This window comes from Orycteropus afer, unplaced genomic scaffold (assembly GCF_000298275.1).
Source record: "Orycteropus afer afer isolate SDZICR_OR568_19922 unplaced genomic scaffold, OryAfe1.0 scaffold00051, whole genome shotgun sequence".
NCBI lineage: Eukaryota > Metazoa > Chordata > Mammalia > Tubulidentata > Orycteropodidae > Orycteropus > Orycteropus afer.
The window spans coordinates 2,298,971-2,324,289 of record NW_006921638.1 but is presented as its reverse complement, the minus strand read 5'-3'; the positions used below and the strand labels follow the sequence as shown (position 1 = coordinate 2,324,289).

The window sequence follows — 25,319 nt, the reverse complement described above, 5'->3', positions numbered from 1 at the left end:
AAATCAGGAAAGAAATCCTTGAGGTTAAGAAGACCACCTTACCTCTATTTTTTCCCATATGGCTTCATAGTTGTCTTGGTGTTGAATATCTTGCATCAGTTTCTGAATTAAAGCTGATTTTGTGGTGGAATGGCTCTCATTTTTTTCCAAGGATGAAGCCCTCTCTGACTTCTCATCATTGAACTTTTTGATGCCAGAGAGAGGTAGACAGAAGTCCTCATCAGAAAGAATGTCACTCAGGGGCCCAGATTCAATGCTCTCCCCCAGCGAAGAGGCTATGTCACTGGATGAGCTTGGAGATACTCTGCCTAAACTTGTATGCTTCTTTTTGACATGGTAAGTTGGGTAGATCTCAGAATCTGAATTCATTTCAGACAGTTCCCAGTCATCAATATTCTGAATGGTTTCTCCTCTGGGTTTGTGAGGCAGAAGCTTTGTTAGATTTTCCAACTTCAAAGCTAATACTTCTGTCTGCTTAAGGTGAGAGGGCAGTGCTAGATATTCGTCAGAGCCATACCAAGCCTCTACAATCTGACCATTTCTAGAGACGTGACTAGGGGAGGAGGAGTAACTTTTCTTGCTTTTCTGTTTTGAAAGAAGGGGTAATGGAGACACAACAGAGTCTGAGCCAACAGACGATTCACTGCTTTGAGTGCAAGGTGGTGAACTGGACATTTCTGACTGCACTGGCAATTTGGCATTCCAACTTCTCTTATTACATGGCTCAAGTGAGGATGTGGACGCAGAATCTGTTTCTGGCCCCTCTATGGCCTTGGAAATCAAAGACGGAATTCCATTCTGCACTGCTGAGTTCCTAGTGTTTTCAGCTGGATTGCTTGAGTCAGTTCCTCTTTTAGGTGTTCGACATGTAATCACCTCTTCTGGGGTCTTATGAGACTTTTTAAGTCGAGGTTTCTCTTTACGGCAGTCATTAAGCCTTCCTAGGCTGGAAGAGATTTCCTTAATGTGAGTTTTGACTGTGTTTTCAAGATTCCCAACACCTACCTTGTGTAAACACTCGTATGACTGGCTGGCAGCTGAAGTGCTGTTGGGATAAGAAGACTGTAACACAAGGCAGAGCTTCGATCTGTCTGGAGGGTCCACCAGGGAGGGTGTGCTTCTACTCATCTCGGGCTTTAGATCTACCATCTGTTTCTTTCCACCACTGCCTTTCCCATCATTCTTAAAAGTCTCCTCTTTAAGGAAAAGCCCTCTCTTGGGCAATGTGGGCTGCGTGGGAGAGTCCTCATTATAATTAAAGCAGTCCCTGATGGATCGCTTGGGGGTTGTATTTTCACAAGGAAGAGGCTGTTGGTTCTTTGCACCAAGATGTGAAGAAGGATTGGATTCTTGCTTTGTGGTCTCAGAAGAGGGCTGAATAGCATTTGTGGGAGCTTCTCCTAAAGATGATGTCCCTGGGGTTATGCTTGGGAGCTCGCCAGCTGCAGAAGCATTGCTTTCCTCACATCCACCTTTGTCATCTGCTGAAAGAGATACTTGAGATGCTTCCTTGCTAACTGGTTTGCTGCAGTTGGGATGGGTGGGATCAGTAGCCACAGTAAGTAATCCAACACTTCGGATAAGTTCAGGAAACTCCTTTTCCATCTCACTGTAGCTCCACGAGTCAAATGGTTTGGTTTTGACCTGGCTAGAGGTCATGTCACCCAGGCCACCAAGCAAATCCTCACTTGGACTGTAGTCAGACAGTTCAAAAGCAGTAATACCACAATCCAGGGATAAATAATTTTGAGAGCATTTGATAGTTAACTGTCCTGAGTCATCCACTTCTGTTAGAGAATCAAGTCGGCCCTGAAACAAACAATGACAATGGTTTTAGTAAAAGCTGTATCAATTGCACTCAATTGCTATTCAAAATGTAGTCTTAGCAGAGGACACTGGAAAGGTCAGAGATGCATCAGCCTCAATTGCTTCTGGTTTTACAAATAGAAAGGCACATTAATCAGAAACATTTAAGTGTTTTCTTTAATCTAGAGGACAGAGCCTTGGTGAAAATAGTCAAGGTCAAGTAAAAAAAATCCATTCTTGTCTTAATTTTCTATGTAAAATGAATGTACTGCTCATTTAATAAACATTTCTTTAAAAATTTCTAAGTAATAAAATTTCTGGGAACAAAGAAATATAAGAGCAAAATTTCCATGAACAATATCTTTTTTGGTTATCAATATTTCTTAAGCACGTAACACAGTAGTTAGCTCAAAGTAGATGCTCAATAAATAATTTCTGAGCATTGATTTTAAGGAATCATTCATGTTAAGTGAATATTTCTAAATCACAAGAAGTTGAACCAGTGAATTTGTAAATATATAACAGAAAAAGTTCAAGACTAGGTTCTCTGCGTTCACCCTTCTGAAAGGGCCACTGAGTCGATTTTGACTGAGAGTGACTCTAAAGGACAGAATAGAACTGACACATAGCATTTCCAAGGTTGTACAGACTGCCATATCTTTTTCTCTCAGAGGCGGGTAGGTTTGAACTACCAAGCATTAGGTTAGCAGCTAACGGCTTAACTACTGTGTCACAAGAGCTCCTCTTTTGAGGGTAAACCCAGGTAATCCAGGAGAAACAATATCATCTTAGCTCTTCCCACTTTGTGCACTCCTCCACCCCATTTGTGTGTTAGATACCAAGTAGCTCTGGTAGCATAGTGCCTAAGGCACTTGACTGCTAACCAGAAGTCTGGCGGTTCATGCCCAACAGCCACTCCTCAGAAGGAAGATGAGGCAACCTACTTCCGTAGTGATACTGCCTTGGAAACCCAAGGAGGGGTCGCTATGAGTCGGGTCTGACTCAACGGCATATAACAACAACAATCCCCTTGTTATTTAAAACTTGCCTATGCTAAAAGGTATAATTAGAAGCACTTTTTAATTTTTTTAATCATTACTTGTGTGATTGAGGCTTCTGTGTCATTCCAAATGCAGTTTCTGATATCACACAAGAAATGGAGATTTTGGTAGAGGCAGAAGGACCTCTGAAATCCTGTTATTTCTACCAGGCTGAACGACAGTCGAATCTACTCCCTAAGGAGATGGCAAGTGGGGGTTATTATATCCCCAGACCTCCATTCTCCTGGAGAAGGAACTGAGAGGTAAGCAGACCAAAGCTGGTCTCCATGGGTTGCTGGAACCTGTGCCTCTTTAAACCAGGTTATACCAAGATCTGACCTTTCCAGCCCCTTCCATAGGGTTTTATTGTTCACTTGTTTGTTTAGGTTTAGAAATGTTCTCTCCCTTCAAATGCTCACCTTGCCCTTATTTCCTATTCCCTGCAGTCTGTCTCCACAACATCCAGATAAAGAATAATGATGATAATAGCCTCAATATTTTTTCTAAGCCTAAATTTTCCCATCTGCATGGAAATGGGAGTGGTGGATTTCTACTATTATTTCTTCAGTTAATCCTCACAACTTTCTCTGGGGTCTATACTATTGTCCCCATTTTACATATGAAGAACATGAGCCAAAGGAAGGCATGTAACTAGCGTATAGCTTCATGACTAAGAGCCATGCTAGGCCTTGGACCCAGCCTATTTAACCCAGATTCTATGCTCCAAAACAAAAACCCTTCCAAGTTCAAGCACAAAGTGGCTTCTCTCACACCATTCCCCCTCTCCTGGGATGTACCAAGCCACAACAATCTCCTTTCAGTTTTTGAACACACTGTGTTCCCTCCTGCTTCAGAGCGTTTACACATACTGTTTCCTCTGTCCAGAAAGCTCCCGACCTATATCCCTTAACTCAAACCAAACCAAACTCACTGCCATCAAGTCAATTCTGAGTCAGAGTGACCTCCATTGCGTTTCCAAGCTGGTAAATCTTTACAGAAGTAGAGTGAACACTCTTCCTTCCCTGGAGTGGCTGGTGGGTTTGAACCACCAACCTTCTGGTTAGCAAGCAAATGCGTTAGGCATTATGCCACCAGAGCTCCTTATGTCCCTTAACTACCTGACTCTAAAACAGACCTCAGCTCAGATTTTACTTCTTCAGGATTTCAGGCCTCCACCTAAGTTTAGAATAATTTACTGTGAGTTCTCATAAAGCTGTTATCATAAAATATGCAAAAACCCAGAATTAGAAAAACAAAAGGGAAGAACATGCTCAGCATTTCTCAAGATGAAAGAAATGGGGGGGGGGGATCAAGCCTCTAATTGCAATGTTAAAGGATTCTATGGACAAAATATTGAATGATGCAGGAAGCATCAAAAGAAGATAGAAGGAATACACAGTCATTGTACAACCATTTCAGGAAGTAGCATGTGATCAAGAACCAGTGGTACTGAGGAAGAAGTCTAAGCTGCACTGAAGGAATTGGTAAAAAAAAACAAGGCTCTAGGAATTGACGGGTTACCCATTGAGACATTTCAACAGATGGGTGCAGCACTAGAGGCGCTTACTTGTATATGCCAAGAAATCTGGAAGACAGCTACCTGGCCAACTGACTGGAAGAAATCCATACTTGTGCCTATTCCAAGGAACAGATTCAACAGAATGTGGAAATTATCAAACTGTCATTAATATCACATGCCAGTAAAATCTTGTTGAAGATAATTCAAAAACAGTATATTGACAGGGAATTTCCAGAAATTCAAGATGATTCAGAAGAGGATGGGGAATGAGGGATATCATTGCTGATTTCAGATGGATCTTGACTGAGAGTAAAGAATACCAGAAAGATGTTTACCTGTGTTTTACTGACTGCAAAGGCATTTGACTATGTAGATCATAACAAATTATGGGTAACATTGTAAAGAATAGGAATTCCAGAACACTTGATTGTGCTCCTGAGGAACCTGTGCATAGACCAAGAGGCTATCATTAAAACAGAACAAGGTCATACTGTGTGCTTTTAAATCAGGAAGGATGTGTGTCTGGGTTATATCCTTTCACCATATTAACCCATTGCTGTTGAGTTGGATCCAACTCATAGTGACCCCCTCCCCCCCAGTGTTTCTAAGGCAGTATCACTATGGAAGTAGACTGCCCAACCTTCCTTCTGAGGAGTAGCTGGTGGATTTGAACCACCAGGCTTCTGGCTAGCAGTCAAATGCCTTAGGCACTATGCCACCAGAACTCTTCAATCTGTATTCTGAGAAAATAATCTGAGAAGTTAGCCTATATGAAGAAGAATGTGGAATCAGGATTGGAGGAAGGCTCATTAACAACCTGTCATATGCAGATGACACAACCTTGCTTGCTGTAAGTAAAGAGTACTTAAAGCACTTAATGATGAAGATAAAAGACTATAATCTTCAGTATGAAGTACAAGTCAATGTAAAGAAAACAAAAATCCTCACAACTGGACTAAGAAGCAACATCATGACACATAGAGAAAAGATTGAAGTTGTCAAAAATTTTGTATTACTTGAATCCACAATCAAAACCCACGGAAGCAGCAGTCAAGAAATCAGACGTCATATTGCACAGGGAAAATCTGCTGCAAAGGACCTCTTTAAGCTGTTAAAGAACAAAGATGTCACTTTGAAGATTAAGGTGCACCTGATTCAAGCCATAGTATTTTCCATAGCCTCACATGCATGTGAAAGCTGTTGTTGTTGTTGTTATATGCCGTCGAGTCGGCCCCGACTCATAGCGACCCCTCCTTGGGTTTCCGAGGCAGTATCACTACGGAAGTAGGATTGCCCAACCTTTCTTCCGAGGAGTGGCTGGTGGGTTTGAACCGCCAGGCTTCTGGTTAGCAGTCAAGTGCCTTAGCCACTATGCTACCAGAGCTCCCATGTGAAAGCTAGACAGTGAATAAGGAAGACCCCAAAGAAGAACTGATGTTTTTGGATTGTGGTGTTGGTGAAGAGTACTGAAAATACCATGGACTGCCAGAAGAATGAACAAGTCTGTCCCAGAAGGAGCACAGCCAGACTGCTTCTCAGAAGCAAGAATGACCAGACTTCCTTCTCACCTGCTTTGGTCATGTTGTCAGAAAGGACCAGTCCCTGGAGAAGGTTACAATGCTTGGTAAAGTGTAGGGTCAGCGAAAAAGGGAAAGACCTTCAACAAAATGGATTGATACGGTAGAATGAGATTGATACAGTGGCTGAAATGATAGGCTCAAGCATAGCAAAGATTATGAGAATGGGGAAGGATCAGGCAGTGTTTCATTCTGTTGCACATGGGGTCGCTATGAATCAGAGCTGGCTTGTCAGTATCAAACAACAACACATAAAACTATGTTATTTTTCTTAAAGCACTTATCTCAATTTGTAAATAAATATTATTGTGGTTATCTGATTAATTTGTTCCTCCTACTAGTTTGTAAGTGGCATGAGAGCATGAATCACACAGAAAATTTTTGGCTCACCAAGGTTATCTGGTGATCTACTGCACGTAGTAAGCATTCAAAAAATCTGTTGAATGAATGAATGAACAAATGATGATATTTTGGAATGTATCTCTATACCTTCATATAATTTCTCCCTATGGCATGTAGTTTTAGTTGACTGAAATGATTAAAAGCCAAGCTTTGGAGTAAATTCTGGCTCTAACACTTACTAGCTATGTGACGATCTGCAAGTAACTTGACATCACTAAACCTCATTCCCTTGATCTATAAAAATAAAATGATAAGCCATGTCATGGGGCTGTTGTGAGGATTAAAGGAGGTAATATACATAAGGCACAAGTCTGGTACAAGAATGGGTGATCAATGAATGCTAACTTTTTACTTATTATATTACTATATTTAGTAATGAAGTGAATTGAGGGAAAAAGTTCCATCGAGACTAGAGGTACTTCCATGCTAAATTAAATTGTACCAGGTCAAAAATCATCATTAACTGCCAATCTTAACAAAAATGATCTAAATGGAATTGTGTAACTCTTAAACTTGATACTGGAAAATTTCTTTAAAATAACAAAAGCCAGAAGGCAAAAACACCAAAGATTGAGTCTGCCAAACAAAAGTTGCATTTTATGTGATTTTACAAAGAAAATAATACTGGAAATTCCTAATTTAAAAGCAGATTATATATTTTTTTATAACTGTTCAGTACTCACAACTCATCCTTTTACAGAAACGCTATTAGAAACTATGGTTAAATTCCAAAGCTATTCCACAAAAGCCTATTTAAATTACCAACTAGTTGAAATGTGCAATATTATATTATTTTTATCATACAGGTACTACTCTGAAATTGCTCAGAGCAGATGAATAACGAGTTTGATATCTTAAAATATTGCTTGGTAATACTAATATTTTTGTCCTCTCAGTGTCTTCTAAGCCACCTTCCCAGACAGTTTTCTAATGTGTATAAGCAATAAAGTCCCAGGTGGATATGGAGGTAGGGAATAGGGAAAGCTTTCTTTACTGCCCTTTTTATTTCAGGACTTTCACATTTAATTGGTAGCACCAGTAGCCATGTCAGGACTGCCTAGTAATGTCTCCATTTAAATATACCTCTATTTAATATCTCATGAAGCAGCTTTTCAAATGAAGGTTACATTTTATGGAGGTGGTAATTTATTCACTTTACTGCTGGCTTCAATCTTGTCTCAGACATCAAGGAAATTCTTTTCTCTAATTTAAAGCAAAGAAGTTTGCTTTGTTCCTCATCCATAATTAAATTAAATGAAACTCTAATTCTGAATGCCTTCTTAGCTCTTTTTTTTTTTTTTGACACTACGTTTTCCACCAGCTGAACATGATATTTAATACTTATAATTTAGAGATTTGAACAACTTCCTTCGGAAACTTCCAATGCAATACTAGTGCCAATTGCTACTCAAAAAAAAAAAAAAAAAAAAAAAACCTCACTGCGGTCGAGTCGGACCTGACTCATAGCAGCCCTTCCTTAGGTTTCCAAGACGGTATCACTTCAGGGTGCCCTAATTGAGTGATCTACTGAGATGACAATGGGAAATAGAATTTCCTGGTTTTAATTATGAGTAAAGTATATATTAAAAAAAAAAAAAAAAAGACATGCCTTCCCTCCCCTTCGCTATGACTTTTCTTATGCTTTAATTCCTAGTATATAAATTCATCAACCTCTCACCAGGATTTCATATCCTGCAAAGTCCTCAGACCACATGGACTAGACTATGGCTCAGATTCCTTTCAGTTCTATCATGCTGGAACTCTACGATTCTGCACACCTTGGGGAAAGCAGCAGTGGTCTGAGGGGAGCAAGCAATGACAGGGGAATATAAAGTGGAACTTTGTTTCTAATGGGTAAATGGAAAATACACAAAAATCTTTCAATGTTTTCAAATATGCTATAGTAATTCTTCTTTTAAATATATTTTATTGAATATAATTTATGTACAGTAAAATACACAAAACTAAAGTGACATGGGTCAATGCATTTTTTTTTGCATTGTTCGCTCCCCTTCACTCCCACCCCTGACAACCAACAAAGTTTCCTTCCATATATAAACCTTTCCTTGACTTTTTACAATAATGAACTAGTACTATATTTGTCCTTCTGTGATTGACTTATTTCACTCAGCATATTGTCCTCCAAGTTCATCCATGTTATACAGTATTTTGCATATTCTATATTATTCTTTAGGGTTGCACAGTATTCCATTGTGTGTGTGTACCATAGTTTGGTTATCCATTCTTCTGTTGATAGGCACCTAGGTTGTTTCCATCTTTTTGCTATTGTAAATAGTGCTGCAATGAACATGGGTGTGCATATAGGTGTTCTCATGCTTGTTTCACTTCTTTAGGATATATACCTAGTAAAAGGATTGCTGAGTCAAACAGTATTTCTAATTCCAGCTTTTTAAGGAATCATCATACTGTTTTCCACAATGGTGGTACCATTTTCCCAATAACAGTGTGGGAGAGTCCCAATCTCTCTACATCTTTGCCAGCATTTGTTATTTTCTGTCTTGTTGAACTTTGCCATTAGTGCTGGGATGAGATGATATCTCATTGTTGTTTTGATTTGCATCTCTCTGATGGTTAATGATCATAAGAATTTCTTCATGTATTTACTGGCTGTCTAAATATTCTCTTTGGTGAAATGTCTATTCATGTCTTCTGCCCATTTTTCAATTGGATTGTTAATCTTTTTGTTGTTGAGGTGTTGGAGTTTTCTATAAATTTTAGAGATAAGTCCCTTGTCAGATATGTGATTATCGGCAAGTATGAATTTGTTGCTGTCATTTTGTTATGTGCTTTTTTGTGGTGCTCCTGATTCCTTTGTACCATATAATTTTTCTGTGCTGAGCTCATTTTGCTTATGAATCATGTTATCACTTCCTTCATTGCTATTGTTTTATTATTTGCTAAATATTTGTGCCGGTCCTCTTTTTTATTGTGATGTGAAGGTTTATCATTTTTCTTTGAGGTTACTCTGTGCTTTATAATTTTCTTCCAAAGTTTAGAACAGTCTGTTCCATTTTGCAGTTGTCTTGACTTCCCTACCACTTAGAAGTCCTGCAACTACACAATTTTCTCCCCCTTTTTGGTTTGTAGTTGTCTTCATTTGTCAATTGATGTCTCTGGTTCTCTGTTTACAATCTTGTAGGCTTATTTACTTTGGATACTTCCATGACTGGGTTGGTTTCTGGGTTATGTCATCATCTGTGTTAATGGTTAGTTGTTGTTTGCTGTTGTTGGTTCTCTGTCCAAAGGACTTCCTTTAGCATCTCTTGTAAAGTTGGTCTGGTTTTAACAAATTCCCTTAATTTCTGCTTATCTGGAAATGTCCTAATTTCACCATCATATTTGAGGGACAATTTTGCTGGGTATATAAATCTTGGTTGGAATTTTTTTTCTTTCAGGTTTATATATACCACCTGTTCTGGTTAACCTATTACCGCTCTGACAAGAACATACCATAAATGGGATGGCCTTAACAAACAGGAGTTTATTCTCTTACACTTTGGAGGCTTTAAGTCCAAGTTCAAAGTGCCAGGCTCTAGGGGCTGGGTGAAAGTCCCTCAACCCTGGAGTCCAGCTCTGCCTCCTGCTCCTAGCCCACTGGAGCTAGAGGCATTTCTTTACTCAGACAGCTGCTGGCTGTTGAGGCTGGCAAGTCCAAGGTTGACAAGTAAAAAGGCACAGTCCCAATGTTACCAAACCACAGAGCAGGCCATTAATTTAAGCCCATTTTAAGTCCCCAGGTTGGCAGAGCATGGCAGGCTACAGATAACAGCTACATGCAGGGTCCAAGTGTGGCATAAGCTAGAGACCATTCTCCAAGGCTTCTGCTTATATACAGGAAGCAGACCACATTCTCCAAGGCAGCTGCTCAGCTGCTTACAGTAGATTCCACCATGGAGTTGATTACCAGTTTCATCATGGGGAATACTATATTCAGCTGTCCAGACATTCAACCAGGCCCAGCCAAGTTGACATACAAACTAAACTACCACACCACCCCATTGTCTTCTCGCCTGCATGGTTTCTGCTGAGAAATCCGGGCTTCGTCTTATTGGTTGCCCCTTGTAGGTAACTTTTTGTTTTCCCCATGCTGCTTTCAGAATTTTTTGTCTTTTGTTTTGGTGAGTTTGATAATGATATGTCTTGGTGATTTTCTTTTGGGTTCTATCATGTTTGAGGTTTGTTGGACTTCTTGAATGGATATATTCTCATCTTTCATCATACAAGGGAAATTCTCTTCCAACAAGCCTTTGACAAGTTTCTCTGTGGTTTTATTTGTCTCTCCTTGCTCTGAAATTCTGATGACATATAGGTTATTCCTTTTGATGGTATGCCACATGAACCTTACCAAATCAAACCAAACTCACTGCTGCCGAGTCAGATCCAACTCACAAGATCAAACTCTTTGGGTTTCTAAGGCAGTATAGTTACAGAAGTAGATTGCCCAACCTTCCTTCCGAGGGGTGGCTAGTTTGAACTGCCAGCCTTCTGGTTAGCAGTCAAATGCCTTAGGCACTATGCCACCAGAGCTCCCACATGAACCTTAGGCTTTCTTCATTTTGTTTTGATATGTTTTTCTGATTGATCCCTTTCCAAAGAAGTACTGGGGTATTGGTCTTCAATGTCACTAATTCTGTCTTCGATTGATTCAATTCTACTCCTTTGCCCATTCAATGTGTTATCTATTTCTGAAAATGTAGCATTAATCTTCTGTATTTCTATCTGTAGATTTTGGATCATTTCTAATTTTTCATTTATTTTGTCATTGTTTTTGTATTGTCTTTCAAAATTGTTTAGGGTTTTCTCTGTGTTTTCCACCATTTTGTCAGTGTTTTCCTTGATCTGTCTCTCAACCTGTTGAGGTACCTAAATATAACTCTTTCAAATTCCTTATCTGGGAGTTCCAATGCTGCTTTTTCCACAGGAATGTGTTCTGGGTCTGTATCCTGGTCCCTAGTTTCTCATAGTTTATCTTGCTCCTTTGTGTGGACTGTGATACTCTGTTTTCTCCAAGGCATTGTGACATCTCTGTGTTTATATTTAATTGGTGATTGCATGTTGGAGTGACTTGTCCACGATTTTTGTTTTATTTGAATTTTATCTGAGTAAGAAGAGTACTGAGCTCCTCTATTTGCTAGTTGGCAGCACTTTTACACTTACCACCAGTTTCTTTCCTGTTTTCAGCCTCCTGTATATCCCTGCCATCCTTGGCAAGTAGCGCCTATTCTTAGGTGCCTAGAATCTGAATAAGAATGTTGTCACTTTAAAATCCAATATGGCCACTGCTTGTAAACATTCAAAATGGCTGTGCCCTGGGTCACTTTAAATATACAAAATGGCCACCGCTTGTAAGTAATCAAAATGGCTGTGCCCTTTGGACAGCTGAAAATCCGCAGCTGAGTTGTCTTTCTCCTTGCTGGTTCCCTTCCTAGTCATAGGCCACCAGAGCAGTCGTCCCTGCAGCCCATGGTGACCAGGGCTGATCTTTAGGTCAAATCTGAGGTCCCAACACCACTTGGAAATATTCAGGCTGTTAGTCCCGTCAGAGTAGCTGACAGTCCGCTGCTCCATCCATCTCGATACTCACTGATTTTGTTCAGGTTTTTCCACTAGTTGGTGCTGAATCTACTTCTGTATGTTGTTGTTGTTGTTATGTGCCGTTGAGTTAGACCCGACCCATAGCGACCCCTCCTTGGGTTTCCAGGGCAGTATCACTACGGAAGTAGATTGCCCCATCTTCCTTCTGGGGAGTGGCTGCTGGGTTTGAACCTCCAGCCTTCTGGTTAGCAGTCATGTGCCTTAGCCACTACACTACTTCTGTATAGTTCTCTTCAAAGCTTAGGGCTCCAGGATTATCTTCTGTATCTCTGTCAATTGGTTTCTCTTTTCTTTGTTGAAGAGAGTCTGTGGAGCTTGTCTGCCTACTCTGCCGTCTTACTGGAAGCTATGCTACAGTAATTCTTAAGAATTTCCATTTTCTGCAGGCTGAAATTATGAGTCAAATAATTAATCTCTAAGAGTTTTCCCCAGTTCACCAATTTAAAGTGGTACAGGTTTTTCCCACTATCCAAAAATAGAGTTTTCTTTTGAAACCTTCCATAAGCCAAAATGGTATCAAGCCAATAAGCAATTACCATCAATTTATACAGGAAAAACATTTGAGCATTTTTGGACTCAAAAAATTATCTACCAAATCATACCAAACAACATGTAAGAGCTAAAACAACTTAAACAACTAATATATAGTTTCACAGACACATTTCAAAGCTATGGCGGCTTGATGCTGAGTTGTTGAGTACAGTTCCCAGGAAAGGAGCTTGGCAATGCCATTCTTGCTGCTTGGCGTATGCAATGCCTCTTTAACGGCTTGCAGCAAAACAGACACTGAACACTAATTTCCCTTTTCGCCTTTTTCTTTTTCCTTTTTGGTAAAAGTGAAAATCCTCTTTGGATTTCTTTCTAGCAAAAAGAGATACTAATGTAAGTCTTTTGTGAAAATTGAAATGGCATGAAGGAAACAAATACTGCAATAAAGTCAGTCATACAAATGTTTTGGTTTCCCAGTTAATATAAAAGTTACACTGTACTGTAGTCTACTAAGTATGCAATAGCATTATGGAAAAGTTTGAAATTTTGTGAGAATTACCAAATATGACACAGAGGTATGAAGTGAGCATACACTGTTGGAAAAAATGGCACTGATAGACTTGCTCAAATTGAGAAGCAGGGGATACCTGTATTTCTCTCTTCTACATCTACAACAGTGATTATCTGCATTTATTTAATTCAACTCATTAGACAGCAATATGAACTAACTAGGTGCTGTGGGAGATATAGAGATATAAAGATAATTTAGTGTCAACCCTCATCAGTTCAAAAGCTGTTATATTTTGTCCTAATGTAAATTGGCCTATGATAAATACTAGTAGAGAGACATAGAGTACTATGGTGTGAGTGCTCTGGAAAGTGCTTGGAAAGACCAATGCATTCCCATAGAGAGTAAGCATCATTTATGTAAAATGCTTACCATACTGTCCAGCACATGGTAAATTCTCAATGTTTGCTATTGTACAAACAGTGTTAATAGTTATCACAATGTGTGTGACTTTATGTCTATTGACTTCAGTCCTCTCATTTATAAGATAGCAGGAAAATATCATATTAAAATAATAACAGTTCCTGCCCTTCCTACCTTGCAGGACTGTTCGAGGGTCTAACAAGATTATGGAAGTGATTCCTAACATGTCCTATTCATCTTTGAAAATGTATTGCCTTATACATAGTAGGAATTCAACAAATATTTAGAGAAAGATGGAAAGAAGGAAGAAAGGAATTATAGTGATTATAATAGAAATCAGTTAAGAGCTAGTTTTGTTTGGTTTAATTATTCCCAGATTTTTTTAAGAATTTACTTAATTTCTCTTAGATTCAGTTTTTCCATCTGTAAAGTGGAAATATTTTTAATTCTCCTTACTCTCCTTATTGAATAAAATAATAAATAGGAAATATTTGAAACAGTGTTTGGCATAGAGAAAATCTCAGCACAACACATTTTTTTTTTTTTTAATACAATGTTGAGCTTTGCCTCGAAGTGATTGTTTGTTTTGCTTTCTTTTCCCCCAACAAAGCATTTGTCAGTTTGTTTACTAGATATGGTTGATCCATGTTCAAATAAAACTCATAGTTTGTTTATTCAAGGAAAGAAAGAGGCAAGAGGGAGAACAATAACCTTTCACTTGTCTTCCAAACATATTCTTTAATGTGGCTCTGAAACTCAACTAATAGCCAAAAAGAGAAAAATTAGCACCCCCACCTCCTTCAGTGGAAGCTTGGCATCTACTCTTATCGTTCATCAGTGTGTTTCATGTCATTTCCCTCTTCATTCTTTCATAGTTGAATTTATTCAAATAAAGTTGAGAATGTTATCCTAATTCCCTTCTTGTTTTCCAAAACTCCAGTGTGCTGAGCAGAAACAAAGGAAACTAAGCAGTCTTTGAAATGCTCTCATGGAGTCACACTAAAAGTGCAGACAAGACCAGAAATGCAGTTTCAAGGAAGGATGATGATAGAGGCAGAGTTTCATTTCATGGGAAAAAATCTGCAAAGCAGATGATGAAGAATCCACTGCTCCTTTACTGTTCATCACCATTTTCCTGCTTCTACAACAGGACTAAAACTGACCTCAAACGTAAAAATGCACACAATTGCTTCCAATCAAATCCGTAAATAATTGTTTAGCTCATATTGTGAGAACCATAATGGATGCTCACAACATAGCTGTGAAAAGAGTAACTGGTAACAATTAGTTATCTTCAATGGCTTTTCATCATTTCTTTGTCTTCTTGATAGAAGTTCCAGTAAGTATATGATGAACGTATGACAAATAACATGGATAACGACAATGATAACAATAAACCCTAGAGCATTGCTATAGCTCCTGCTACTACAACAGAGAGTTGATAGGCTGTAAATGTTTATTGAGTGAATAAACAAATATGTAAAATGAGTGCATTTGACTCACTAATTTTTTAATATCTGTTCTGGTAGTACAAAGTAAAAAGGTCTGATCAGTGATGCCAGACAGAATTAACAGAACATATAGGGAGAAAGAAAAAAAGAATGTTTAGGTTGGGGAATACCAGATATCTAAAGAAAGGTATCTTTAACGTTTAGACAAGCCTTCCTATCTCTGATCTCCACCTCATTTGTACACACCTTATGGATTCCAGATTTAGATCAGCCAGTTTGGAATTCTTGGATTCGGACCACAAGAGTCCCAATCAAAGACCCTGTCAGTATCCAACATGGGAGGGACTGCATCTGGGGACTAAAACCCACACCACATATTCACCCTATTAACAAAACAAAACAAAACAAAACAAAAACCACTCTATGGAAGTATACATCATCTAAGCTTCATGCTACAGTTACAGAGGAGAGCTGAGAAAAATCAGACTGTGACTTAAAGTCAGAGAGAAGCCTGATAGATTTTTATTTCCATAGACTTCTAAACCCTGCAGAGAATTTGTCACAGCAAGAACATCTTTGTTTTGAAAACAATAATCAGCAAGCATAAATCAAGGTATTTGATATTTATGAGCAAAAGCACAAATTTGTTCTGTGTTGTTGATAATGTTGGAGCCACTGAAACATTCATAAGTTAATGAATTGTGCAACAGTCTTTATAAGGCTTTCTAAACTTAATTATATTAGTGTCTTATAAACTTGTGGAATATATATTTTCCAAAAAGCAAATGCTACAGCACTTACCTGGGAGTCAAGAACCAAAGGACCGTATAGATAGACACACACATATCACACACACACTATGCATAATACAGGGATACCTCCAAGACACTGAGGATTCAGTTTCAGATACCGCAATAAAACAAATATTGCAATAAAGTCAGTCATACAAATGTTTTGGTTTCCCAGTTAATATAAAAGTTACACTGTACTGTAGTCTATTAAGTATGCAATAGCATTATGGAAAAGTTTGAAATTTTGTGAGAATTACCAAAATATGACACAGAGGCATGGAGTGAGCACACACTGTTGGAAAAAATGGCACTGATAGACTTGCTTAAAGCAGGGTTGCCACAAAGCGTCAATTTGTAAAAAATGTGGTATCTGTGAAACACAATAAAGCAAAGCACAATAAACAAGGTATGCTTGTGTATGGTATCCATATGTAGCCCCCTGCTTAGCTAGCCCAATGCTTTGCTCTGTCTATTTTATCTGGGAAGGAGAGTTCATTTGGATTCAAATTTACAAAGCACCCATTCTAAGCCATCCATAAAGAATAACAACAACTAACTCTTTAAACTACTCTTAATATGAGTACAAAAAGCTCTGGTGGTGTATGGTTAAGGCATATGGCTACTAACCAAAAGGTTGGTGGTTCAAACACACCAGCTGTTCTGAGGAAGAAAGATGAGGCAGTCCGCTTCCATAAAGATTTACAGCCTTGGAAACCTAATGGCGGTTACTATGAGTCAGAATCAACTCAACAGAAGTGAATGTGTGTGAATATGAGTACAGAAAATCTAAATAGGTTATGTAACATTCCAACATCCACTGTATCCAGAATGCTTTTTCTAAAGCACGAATATAATTATGGAAGTTCCCTGAACAAACCTTCAACAAAGTTCTGTTGATTTCAAAATAAAATCCAATTTTCTTAATATAGCTTTAAAATATGTCCATCTTCATGATCTTATGCACTACTTCTTATGTATTACTGACTCTAGCAACCTGGTTGCTAGAACTTTTGCTCCAGTCACACCTATAGCTGTCTGAACATATTATTCCCTCTCTTACATCTGGGTCTTTGAGAATGCCATTCCTTCTATCTAGAATATTTTCTACCTCTGTACACCAATTTAATCCTCCTTTAGGTCTTAGGTTAGTCTCATTGTTTCCGGAAAGCCTTTGCATTCTGAATCAGATGCCCCTTCTCTGTCCTCTAATAACACCATATTGATCTATCACCACTTGCCTGAATGTTTGCTCACTTGTCTCTGTCTGCACAAGACTCTCAGCTCTTTGAAGGCAGAAACCATATCTTGAGCATTTTTATGTTCTTAGCACCTAGTGCCTGGCACATAGTAAGAGCTCAATAAATATTTATTAAGTAATTGAGTGGAGAACGGGAGGCCAACATCTATGGTATCCATGTAAATTACCAGGTGTGAGGCCATTCTGGCCCAAAGTCCCATTCACATGACAAATGTCCTGGCCTCTGGTTACTACATTTAGACTCAAAGATCAGATCAAGACCTGCTTAATTACCTACAAAGAACTTCTATTCCACAACACTGAACTGAAACATTATGAGATGGTGACAATTGACAAAGCACTACTTGGCTTCAAAGAGAGTACTCACCTCCTTTGTCTCTTCAGAGAAAGCTTGAAGGATGTCTGTCTGCCTGGTGTAGTTCCCATTGGCGTCCTGCAGTCCTTGCAGAATGCGCTCCCTCAGAACCAGCACCGAGACTCGGAGTTGGTGCCAGAGGAGCTGCACTGCATGGATGTCCACAATCACATTGACCGAGTAAGACAGCAGCTTTAGGGAGAACTCTGTTTCCAGGAGGGCATGGATTTGTTCAACATGATCAGAAATGTCTTCACAAATGTCCTGCAATAAAGAAGAGCAAAATAGGTGAGGACTCCCTTGTCTTATGGGAGCTCTGGTGGCATAGTGCCTAAGGCATTTGACTGCTAACCAGAAAGCTGGAGGTTCAAACCCACCAGCCACTCCTCGGAAGGAAGATTGGTTGATCTACTTCCATAGTGATACCATCTCAGAAACCCTCTACTTCCATAGTGATACAATCTCAGAAACCCAAGGAAGGGTCACTATGAGTCCAATGACTCTACTATAGCAGTAAGTTTGGTTTTTGTTTTGGTTACCTTATCTTATCATTGAAGGTTAAAAAGAGGTCACTCCTTCGCCTGATACCAATTATCTGGCCTTAAATCACCAGCAACTTGGGTTGGCCTATGTTGGATGCTTGGCCTTGGTTTTAGTTCTGATACACAGTTGCAGGCCACACTCCTGGGCACTGAGCTTTTAATTGCATACAGATAAATTGATCTTATTTGAAACCACAAAATCTTGCTATTCTCTCACATATCCAAATGGAAAGTTCAGCCAAAGTGATAGATTCTCCTCACAAATCCATTCTCTGTTCTCTTTATTTACTGTTTGTTTTGGGATTCTGACAAGGGAGTCAACAGCTGTTCTGTTTGCAAGTGGTACGCTACACTAAGCACATATTATTTCAGCATAGACGCATTATCCACACACCTAGCATGAAGGGTCCAGTCCGACTCGACGGCACATAACGACAACAACAGCATGAAGAAATAAGGGCTAGAATGTGTGCTTCATAGGAATTCCTTGCCATTCTTGATGAGCCATGGAGTCTCCAGTGCAAGGCGCAATTGGCATTCTCCCATCAGGATACAATTTAAGGTTTAGATTCACAACAGACCTATAAATATGCAACCCACGCTTTGCAAGCAGAATTACTCTTAACAAGCAAAGCTACAAAAATCTCAAGGATCAAGACAGACAAAATACAGATTTGTTTTGTTTTTGAAAACCTGGACATTTTAAAGAAAAGCATTACTAACTGAAACTTTCAGGAGCTCTGGTAGCATAATGCCTAAGGCACTTGACTGTTAAGCAGAAGCTGGCAGTTCAAACCCTCCAGCCACTCCTTGGAAGGAAGATGGGGCAATCTACTTCCATAGTGTGATACTGTCTCAGAAACCCAAGGAGGGGTCGCTAAGAGTTGGGTCCGACTCGATGGCACATAACAACAACAACAACTGAAACTTTCAACTGCTTTGACATATACTGTTAGGTAGGCAGATGGAGTATCTCACGTGTCACTTTTTCTTCCAAGTTCCCAAATTTCTATTGTGCTTTCAGAGGCCAGCAGTGTAAAATGGGTGGCACCAATAGTAATTATTACTCGGGCAATTTAAAAATCCATTAAACATCAAAATTATGTAGGTGTCAGCTAAAAGTGTTCAGTTACTCATTTTTACTTTTTAATCAGTAACAGAGAAAAGTGAGGTTGTGGGGCAGCTTGTATTTATGATTTTTGTTAAGACTAAAACCCTGAGATAGCATCTGACTTTTGCACCCAATAATGAGTGTCAAAACAGTCATTCTATGCTGGAAACATACCTTCTGTTTTCATTTCAATTCAGTTACTTTTTTTTTTTTTTAAAGAAACCCTAAAAACAAAAAATCTACTGACAAACGATGGAAAGTTGTGTTGAGTTTTGGATAATAAGTGATGGACAATTGTTATAAATGCTGCAATAGTATTACTAAAATTCAAGAACTAATTGGTGATAGTCACACAAATTAGCAATAATTATTTGAAACAGGTTAACAGTTTAAACTTAATAGACTTCAGAGCACCATTACATCAGGTTTGTCCAAATGTGACCCATGAGCCAATGCAATTCAAAAGAAACTGGGGACAAAAATTACATTACCCTTTTAGCCAGTACATAGAATCAAGCCAAGACCAAGTTACCTGGTCTTTGATATTCCTTGAGTCTCTGCTGGCCTCAGCACAAAAGAGCAGGTGCCTGCAGCTTCAGCCTATGCCTGCTTGGAGCATCTGCTCCATTCATGGCCCATACTTCTTATTCCTGGTACTCTCAACACAGAAAATGCCTTGTATCTATCCTTTGGCTTAGGAGGCTCATCTCCCTATTATTCTATGTCTCTTTGGAAAACTTCCCATCCCCCACTGCTTGTTGTTGTTGTTGTTATGTGCCGTCGAGTCGGCCCCGACTCATAGCGACCCCTCCTTGGGTTTCCGAGGCAGTATCACTACGGAAGTAGGATTGCCCAACCTTCCTTCCGAGGAGTGGCTGGTGGGTTTGAACCGCCAGCCGTCTGGTTAGCAGGCAAGTGTCTTAGCCACTATGCTACCAGAGCTCCCCCCCCACTGCTAGTGGCTCCCAAATTCTCTGTACTTTGCTTACTAAGATCTTGCTTCCTCTGTTGCCTTCCCAGTGGATACTGCTCTGCTGGTTCTCTCAATTCTCACTGGAGAGAGGGGAGAGGGCTGATGGAGGAAAGGCTGTCATTAGCACCTATTTGTCACTTACAGATCACTACTCTTCCCCTTCATAGTACACTAACAGCTTTCTTTTCTGGAGGTGCCTACTGTCTGCAACACCTACCTTCCTTCCCTCTTTGTTATCTACAGGCAGTCCCTGGGTTATGATCCTTTCCTAAGTATATCTTTACGTAGAATTTCTAGGTAAGTTGGAAGAGGTGCATACAGTTCTTATTTACCCTTACTTTAGTGCAGGCAAAGGACCTCTGGTGGCATAGTGCCTAAGGAATTTGACTGCCAACCAGAAGGTTGGTGGTTCAAACCCACCAGCTGCTTTGTGGAAGGAAGATGGGGCAATCTACTTCTGTAAAGATTTACTGCCTTGCAAACCTAATGGGGGGTCACTATGAAGCAGAATTAACTCTATGGCAGTGAGTTTGGTTTGGTTAACCTTTACGCCTCCTGCTCAGATTAGCCAAATAGGCATTTTTCACCCACCTCACTCTGATCCCCAAACACAGTTATATACAGCCTTGGCATCATGAGAACTTTACAGAAAAGCACATGCCATCCATTCCTTTTACACATGGTTTGGTTCCTTCATAACGGATACAGGAATGTAGTCTAAGCCAAATCATGGTTTGAGATTCCTAGGCAACTATCCAGGGTAAAAACCTATAAGGGGCACTAAAGCATCAGTGGTGCCAGTTAATTTAGGTTTCCACATTCTACTCTTATTTACTGGGAAATTTAATTTGGCCCTGTTCCCACAGCAGCAGATGGGTCTTGAGGGGAAATAAACAGGGCTTCAAATCAGCTCATTTCATCCAAACCCTTGCTGACAATTTGTACTTCCACCCCAGATATACTGAATCAGAATCGACAGTTTAACAAGATCCCAGGTGATTCTTACTTGTATAAGAGCTGGGGATCTATGAGAATCACCGGGGAGCATGGAAAATGTATTTGCTCTGTTAACTTTCACCTAAATCACAATAAAAATTAAATAAAGAGACACCACCACTCCCTGTAAAAGGAAAAAAAAAAAAAAAAAAAGAATCTCCTGGGGAATCTTGTTAAATGTAGATTCTAATACAGTACATCTGGGGTAGAAATGCAAATTCTCAGCAGGGTGGCAAACCCAATGAACCTGTTCAAAGCCCTGGAAAAAAACACCTTCCTCACAAATACCAAACCCCTCTTCCCCTGTGAAGATTGCATTGTGCACATGTTGTTTCAACCGTAATTCTGAAACCAAATGCATAGAATGGTGCAATTTTCTGGAGCCTATTAATTTATTTAATAATTTTAAAGCCCTTTGGTACTCAACCAGTTGTCTAGAAAAAAAAAAAAAAAAAACAAAGTCACTGCCGTCAAGTTGATTCCATGACTCATAGTGACCCCTCCTTGGGTTTCTGAGGTGTTATCTCCATGGAAGTAGATTGCCCAATCTTCCTTCTGAGAAGTGGCTGGTGGGTTTGAACCACCAGCCTTCTGGTTAGCAGGCATATGCCTTAGGCACTATGCCACCAGAGTTTGACACATTCATATGTACACATAAGCTATAGAATGAGAACTAAATGTGTGAGTATAATATATTATACATATACACATAAACAAATATGTATGTGTGTATATGGACTTTGCTTTGAATATGTGAAGAGAGATTTGTTTAGAAACAGGTGTATCCAAACCCATGCATACTTTTTTTTTAAAAAATAATCAGTTTCTCCCTGCCCCTCTATAAAAATGTTGAACATATATTTAAAGATAATCAGTTTGACAATTCTGCATACTTAGGCCCTTAACTGTTGCCAGTATGTTAAGTATTTATATAAAAGAAAGTGAAGGAAATTATGGAGATTCTGTTTATTCTAATATGAGCAGAAAACTAGGTATTGGAGACTTAAAAAAAAAAAAAAAAGATTTGCTGATTGCTGAGTAGTTTCCTCACAGTAGGGACTGTTTGGAATTAAAAGGCTCAGGGAGATCTTACCTGTTGGAGCTCTTGTGAGTATTTGATTAACAGTATGAATTGGAAGCATGATAAGGATGTGGTTTAGGGGGAATAGGGTTAGACAGTTACCTTACTGATGCACATAAGGAACCATTGGTGTTAAGACTAAACTGGACATGTGACTTGGGCAGATAACAACTGGAAACTGGAGTTGGTTCACATGGCTGAACTGTTCAGTGAATAACAGACTTGTGAGTACTGTGGTGTTATTCAGTGGAAATTGAATAGTAATTTCAGAAGAGATTCATAATATTTTCTTAGGAATATGAAAAGAAATAACACCTTTCTATGCATTTTTCTTAATCTGAAGGATGTATAAGTTCTGGTAGCATAGTGGCTAAGGCACTTGACTGCTAACCAGAAGGCTGGTGGTTCAAACCCACCAGCCACTCCTTGGAAGGAAGATGGGGCAATCTACTTCCATAGTGATACTGCCTCGGAAACCCAAGGAAGGGTCGCTATGAGTCGGGTCCAACTTGACGGCACATAACAACAACATGCATTTTTCTTAATCTTAAGGATGTATAAGCAAAAGCTTTTCCCCCCACCTGCTTACTGAGATTAATTATTAATAGGAGATAACATATTTCATTCCACAATTAAAGATTTTAAAACACTTAAAATAGCAATGACTGGTTGAGCTAATTTAGTGACTAAACTTTATAGTGAAGTAGAATCACTCAGCAAATGTTAATTTTAGACTTCAGATCCTTTGCTGTTTTGATAGAGAGGGTGTTGATAGGCAGAAACTGGGTGTCTATAGAAGGGTGAAGGAGAGTGGAAGGATGAAAATGCTAAAGATTTTGTAAGTGATAGTCACCAATGTGGGAGAAAGATAGATTGATCAGTGATCTTCTATAAAAGCAAGTTATTCCTGGAAACTTACTTATCATAGCCTTAGGCAGACATTATCTCATTTCTTCCATTCATCTAATTCTGCCCTATATTCCTATAAGTTCTAGCCCCTCTCCTGAGGCTGGCCAGATCTTTCTTCTCTGATCTTTGGATTTCTTTCTGATTCCCAAGTATGCTCCACCAGGATAAGATAGCCAGCCACAGACAGATCTACCCATCAGGACTTGTCTACCTCACAAGACTCCAGACTCAGTCTAATGTCCTTAAGATAGTTCTCACTTTGTAAGCCTAGCCCAGGAGCAGAGAGCAGGGAGACTCTGGCAACACAAGGGTAGAAGAAGGACAGATCCAGAGAGATGTGGCTGAGGATACCAAGACAAATTTTATTAACCTTCAGAAGCTTGCCAGGAGCTGGCCCTGTTATCTTTCCCTGTTTATATAGAAAGGAAAGCCAATACATCTAACTTTGGATGAATATTATTATTGGATAACAAGATGCTGTTGTATATAATTTATGAAGACTTTATCATCATCAGATTGTAACTTCCTTCCCAGAGGAGTTGTTTATTTCTGTATGTGAATGTTCTCCTCAATTAGAAGGCTGGTTGCCCAGCGCCTCTTTATGTAATTAGTGACTACATATGAATTAATAACTCAAATATTTTAATGATATGGATCTCAACAGACTGATAAATGAACAAAAAATAATGTTAGTATATAAAAATGTATAGATTTATTTTCAATATCATCAGTTAGTATAAATTGTTTTGGCTACTTAAAATCTTCCATGTTTTCCAGCAAGCTCACTTAGATGACTAAATCAACACGTAGCCCAAAGAACAGAAAACTCTGAATTTCTGAATTTTAAGTTGAGTATAGGTTTTAAAAGTCTTTCAAGCAATAACAAATTTTTACAGATACTCAAATTGTCCCCACCCCAACTCATATTTATTAAACATGGAGGAATAAAGTCTTTAGTAATTACTTCTGAATTTTTAGCAAATGTGTTGAGCACTGACTGTATGCTAACATTGTGTTAGGATATAAAGATGAAAAAGGCGAGGAACTGCCCCTGAGAAGGTCCTTGCCTGGTGAACATTTACCATTGAGAAATGAAAACACAAAAATGAAAAGCAGGCTTCCAGGAAGAGGCAGAACAGGCAGACAAGCTACACAGACCCTCTTCAATAAAGAAAAAGAGAAACCAACTGACAGAGATACAGAACATAATTCCAGAGGCCTGAGCTTTGAAAGTATACAAAAGTGGATTAGGCACCAAGTAGTGGAAGAACCTGAATGAAAATAGTGAGTTTGGAGATGGACAGAGCTGCAGACTGTCAGCTACTCTGATGGCACCAACAGTCTGAATATTGACAAGGGGTGAGAATTGACCTAAAGTTCAGCGCTTTTCGCCAAGAGCTGCAGGGACAACTGCAATGGTGGCTGATGACTAGGAAGGGAAACAGCAAAGAGGGAGACAACCTGAGCTGTGGACTTCTGGCTATCCAGAGGGCACAGTCATTTTGATTATTTATAAGAGGTGGCCATTTTGGATATTTAAAGTAACAGCATTCTCATTCAGATTCCAGGGAACTGGAATAGGCCCCACTTGCCAAGGACAGCAGGGACATATGGGAGGCTGACAATGGGAAAGGAGACAGGCTGTGAGTGTACAAGTGCTGCCAACTAGCAAACAGAGTAGCATAATACCCTGCTTACTTAGATAACATCCAAGCAAAACAATGAAAATAAAAATATTGGGCAAATCACTCCAACATACAATCACCAAATATATATAAACACAAAAACAGCACAATGTCTCAGAGACAACAGAGCATCACAGTCCACAAAAAGAAGCAAGATAAAGCAGGAGAAACAGGGGACCAGGATACAGACCCAAAGCACATCCCTGAGGAAAAAGCAGCATTGGAACTCCCTGATAAGGAATTCAAAAGAGTTATATTTAGGTACCTTAACAGATTGAGAGACAGATCAAGGAAAACACTGACAAAATAGATGAAAACACAGAGAAAACCATAGAACAATTTCAGAATATAATACAAGAACAAAATGACAAAATAAATGAAAAATTAGAAATGATACAAAATCTACTGCTAGAAATCCAGAAAATTAATACTAAATTTTCAGAAATAGATAACACACTGAATGGGCAAAGGAATAGAATTGAATCAATGGGAGACAGAATTAGTGAGATTGAAGACAAATACTTCAATACTTCTTTGGAAAGCGGTCAATCAGAAAAAAGATCAAAACAAAATGAAGAAAGCCTAAGGTTCATGTGGGGTATCATCAAAAAGAATAACCTACATGTCACTGGAATTTCAGAACAGGAAGAGAAAAATAAAATCACAGAGAAGATTGTCCTAGATTTTTTGGAAGAGAATTTCCCTGGTATGATGAAAGATGAGAATATATCCATTCAAGAAGTCCAATGAACCTCAAACAGGATAGACCCCAAAAGAAAATCACCAA

At 39.1% G+C, this 25,319-nt stretch overlaps 1 protein-coding gene across 1 annotated transcript in view; it reads right to left on the bottom strand.

The window, feature by feature from the left end:
* AKAP6 (A-kinase anchoring protein 6) overlaps nt 1–25,319 on the bottom strand; it is a 549,344-nt gene that overhangs the window by 391,489 nt on the left and 132,536 nt on the right. Inside the window, exons 2-3 of the mRNA XM_007938531.2 lie at nt 17,248–17,499; nt 43–1,809 (exon numbers count right to left, since the gene is read on the bottom strand). Coding sequence (XP_007936722.1) covers nt 43–1,809; nt 17,248–17,499 — 2,019 coding nt within the window. The remainder of the gene's footprint in view (nt 1–42; nt 1,810–17,247; nt 17,500–25,319) is intronic.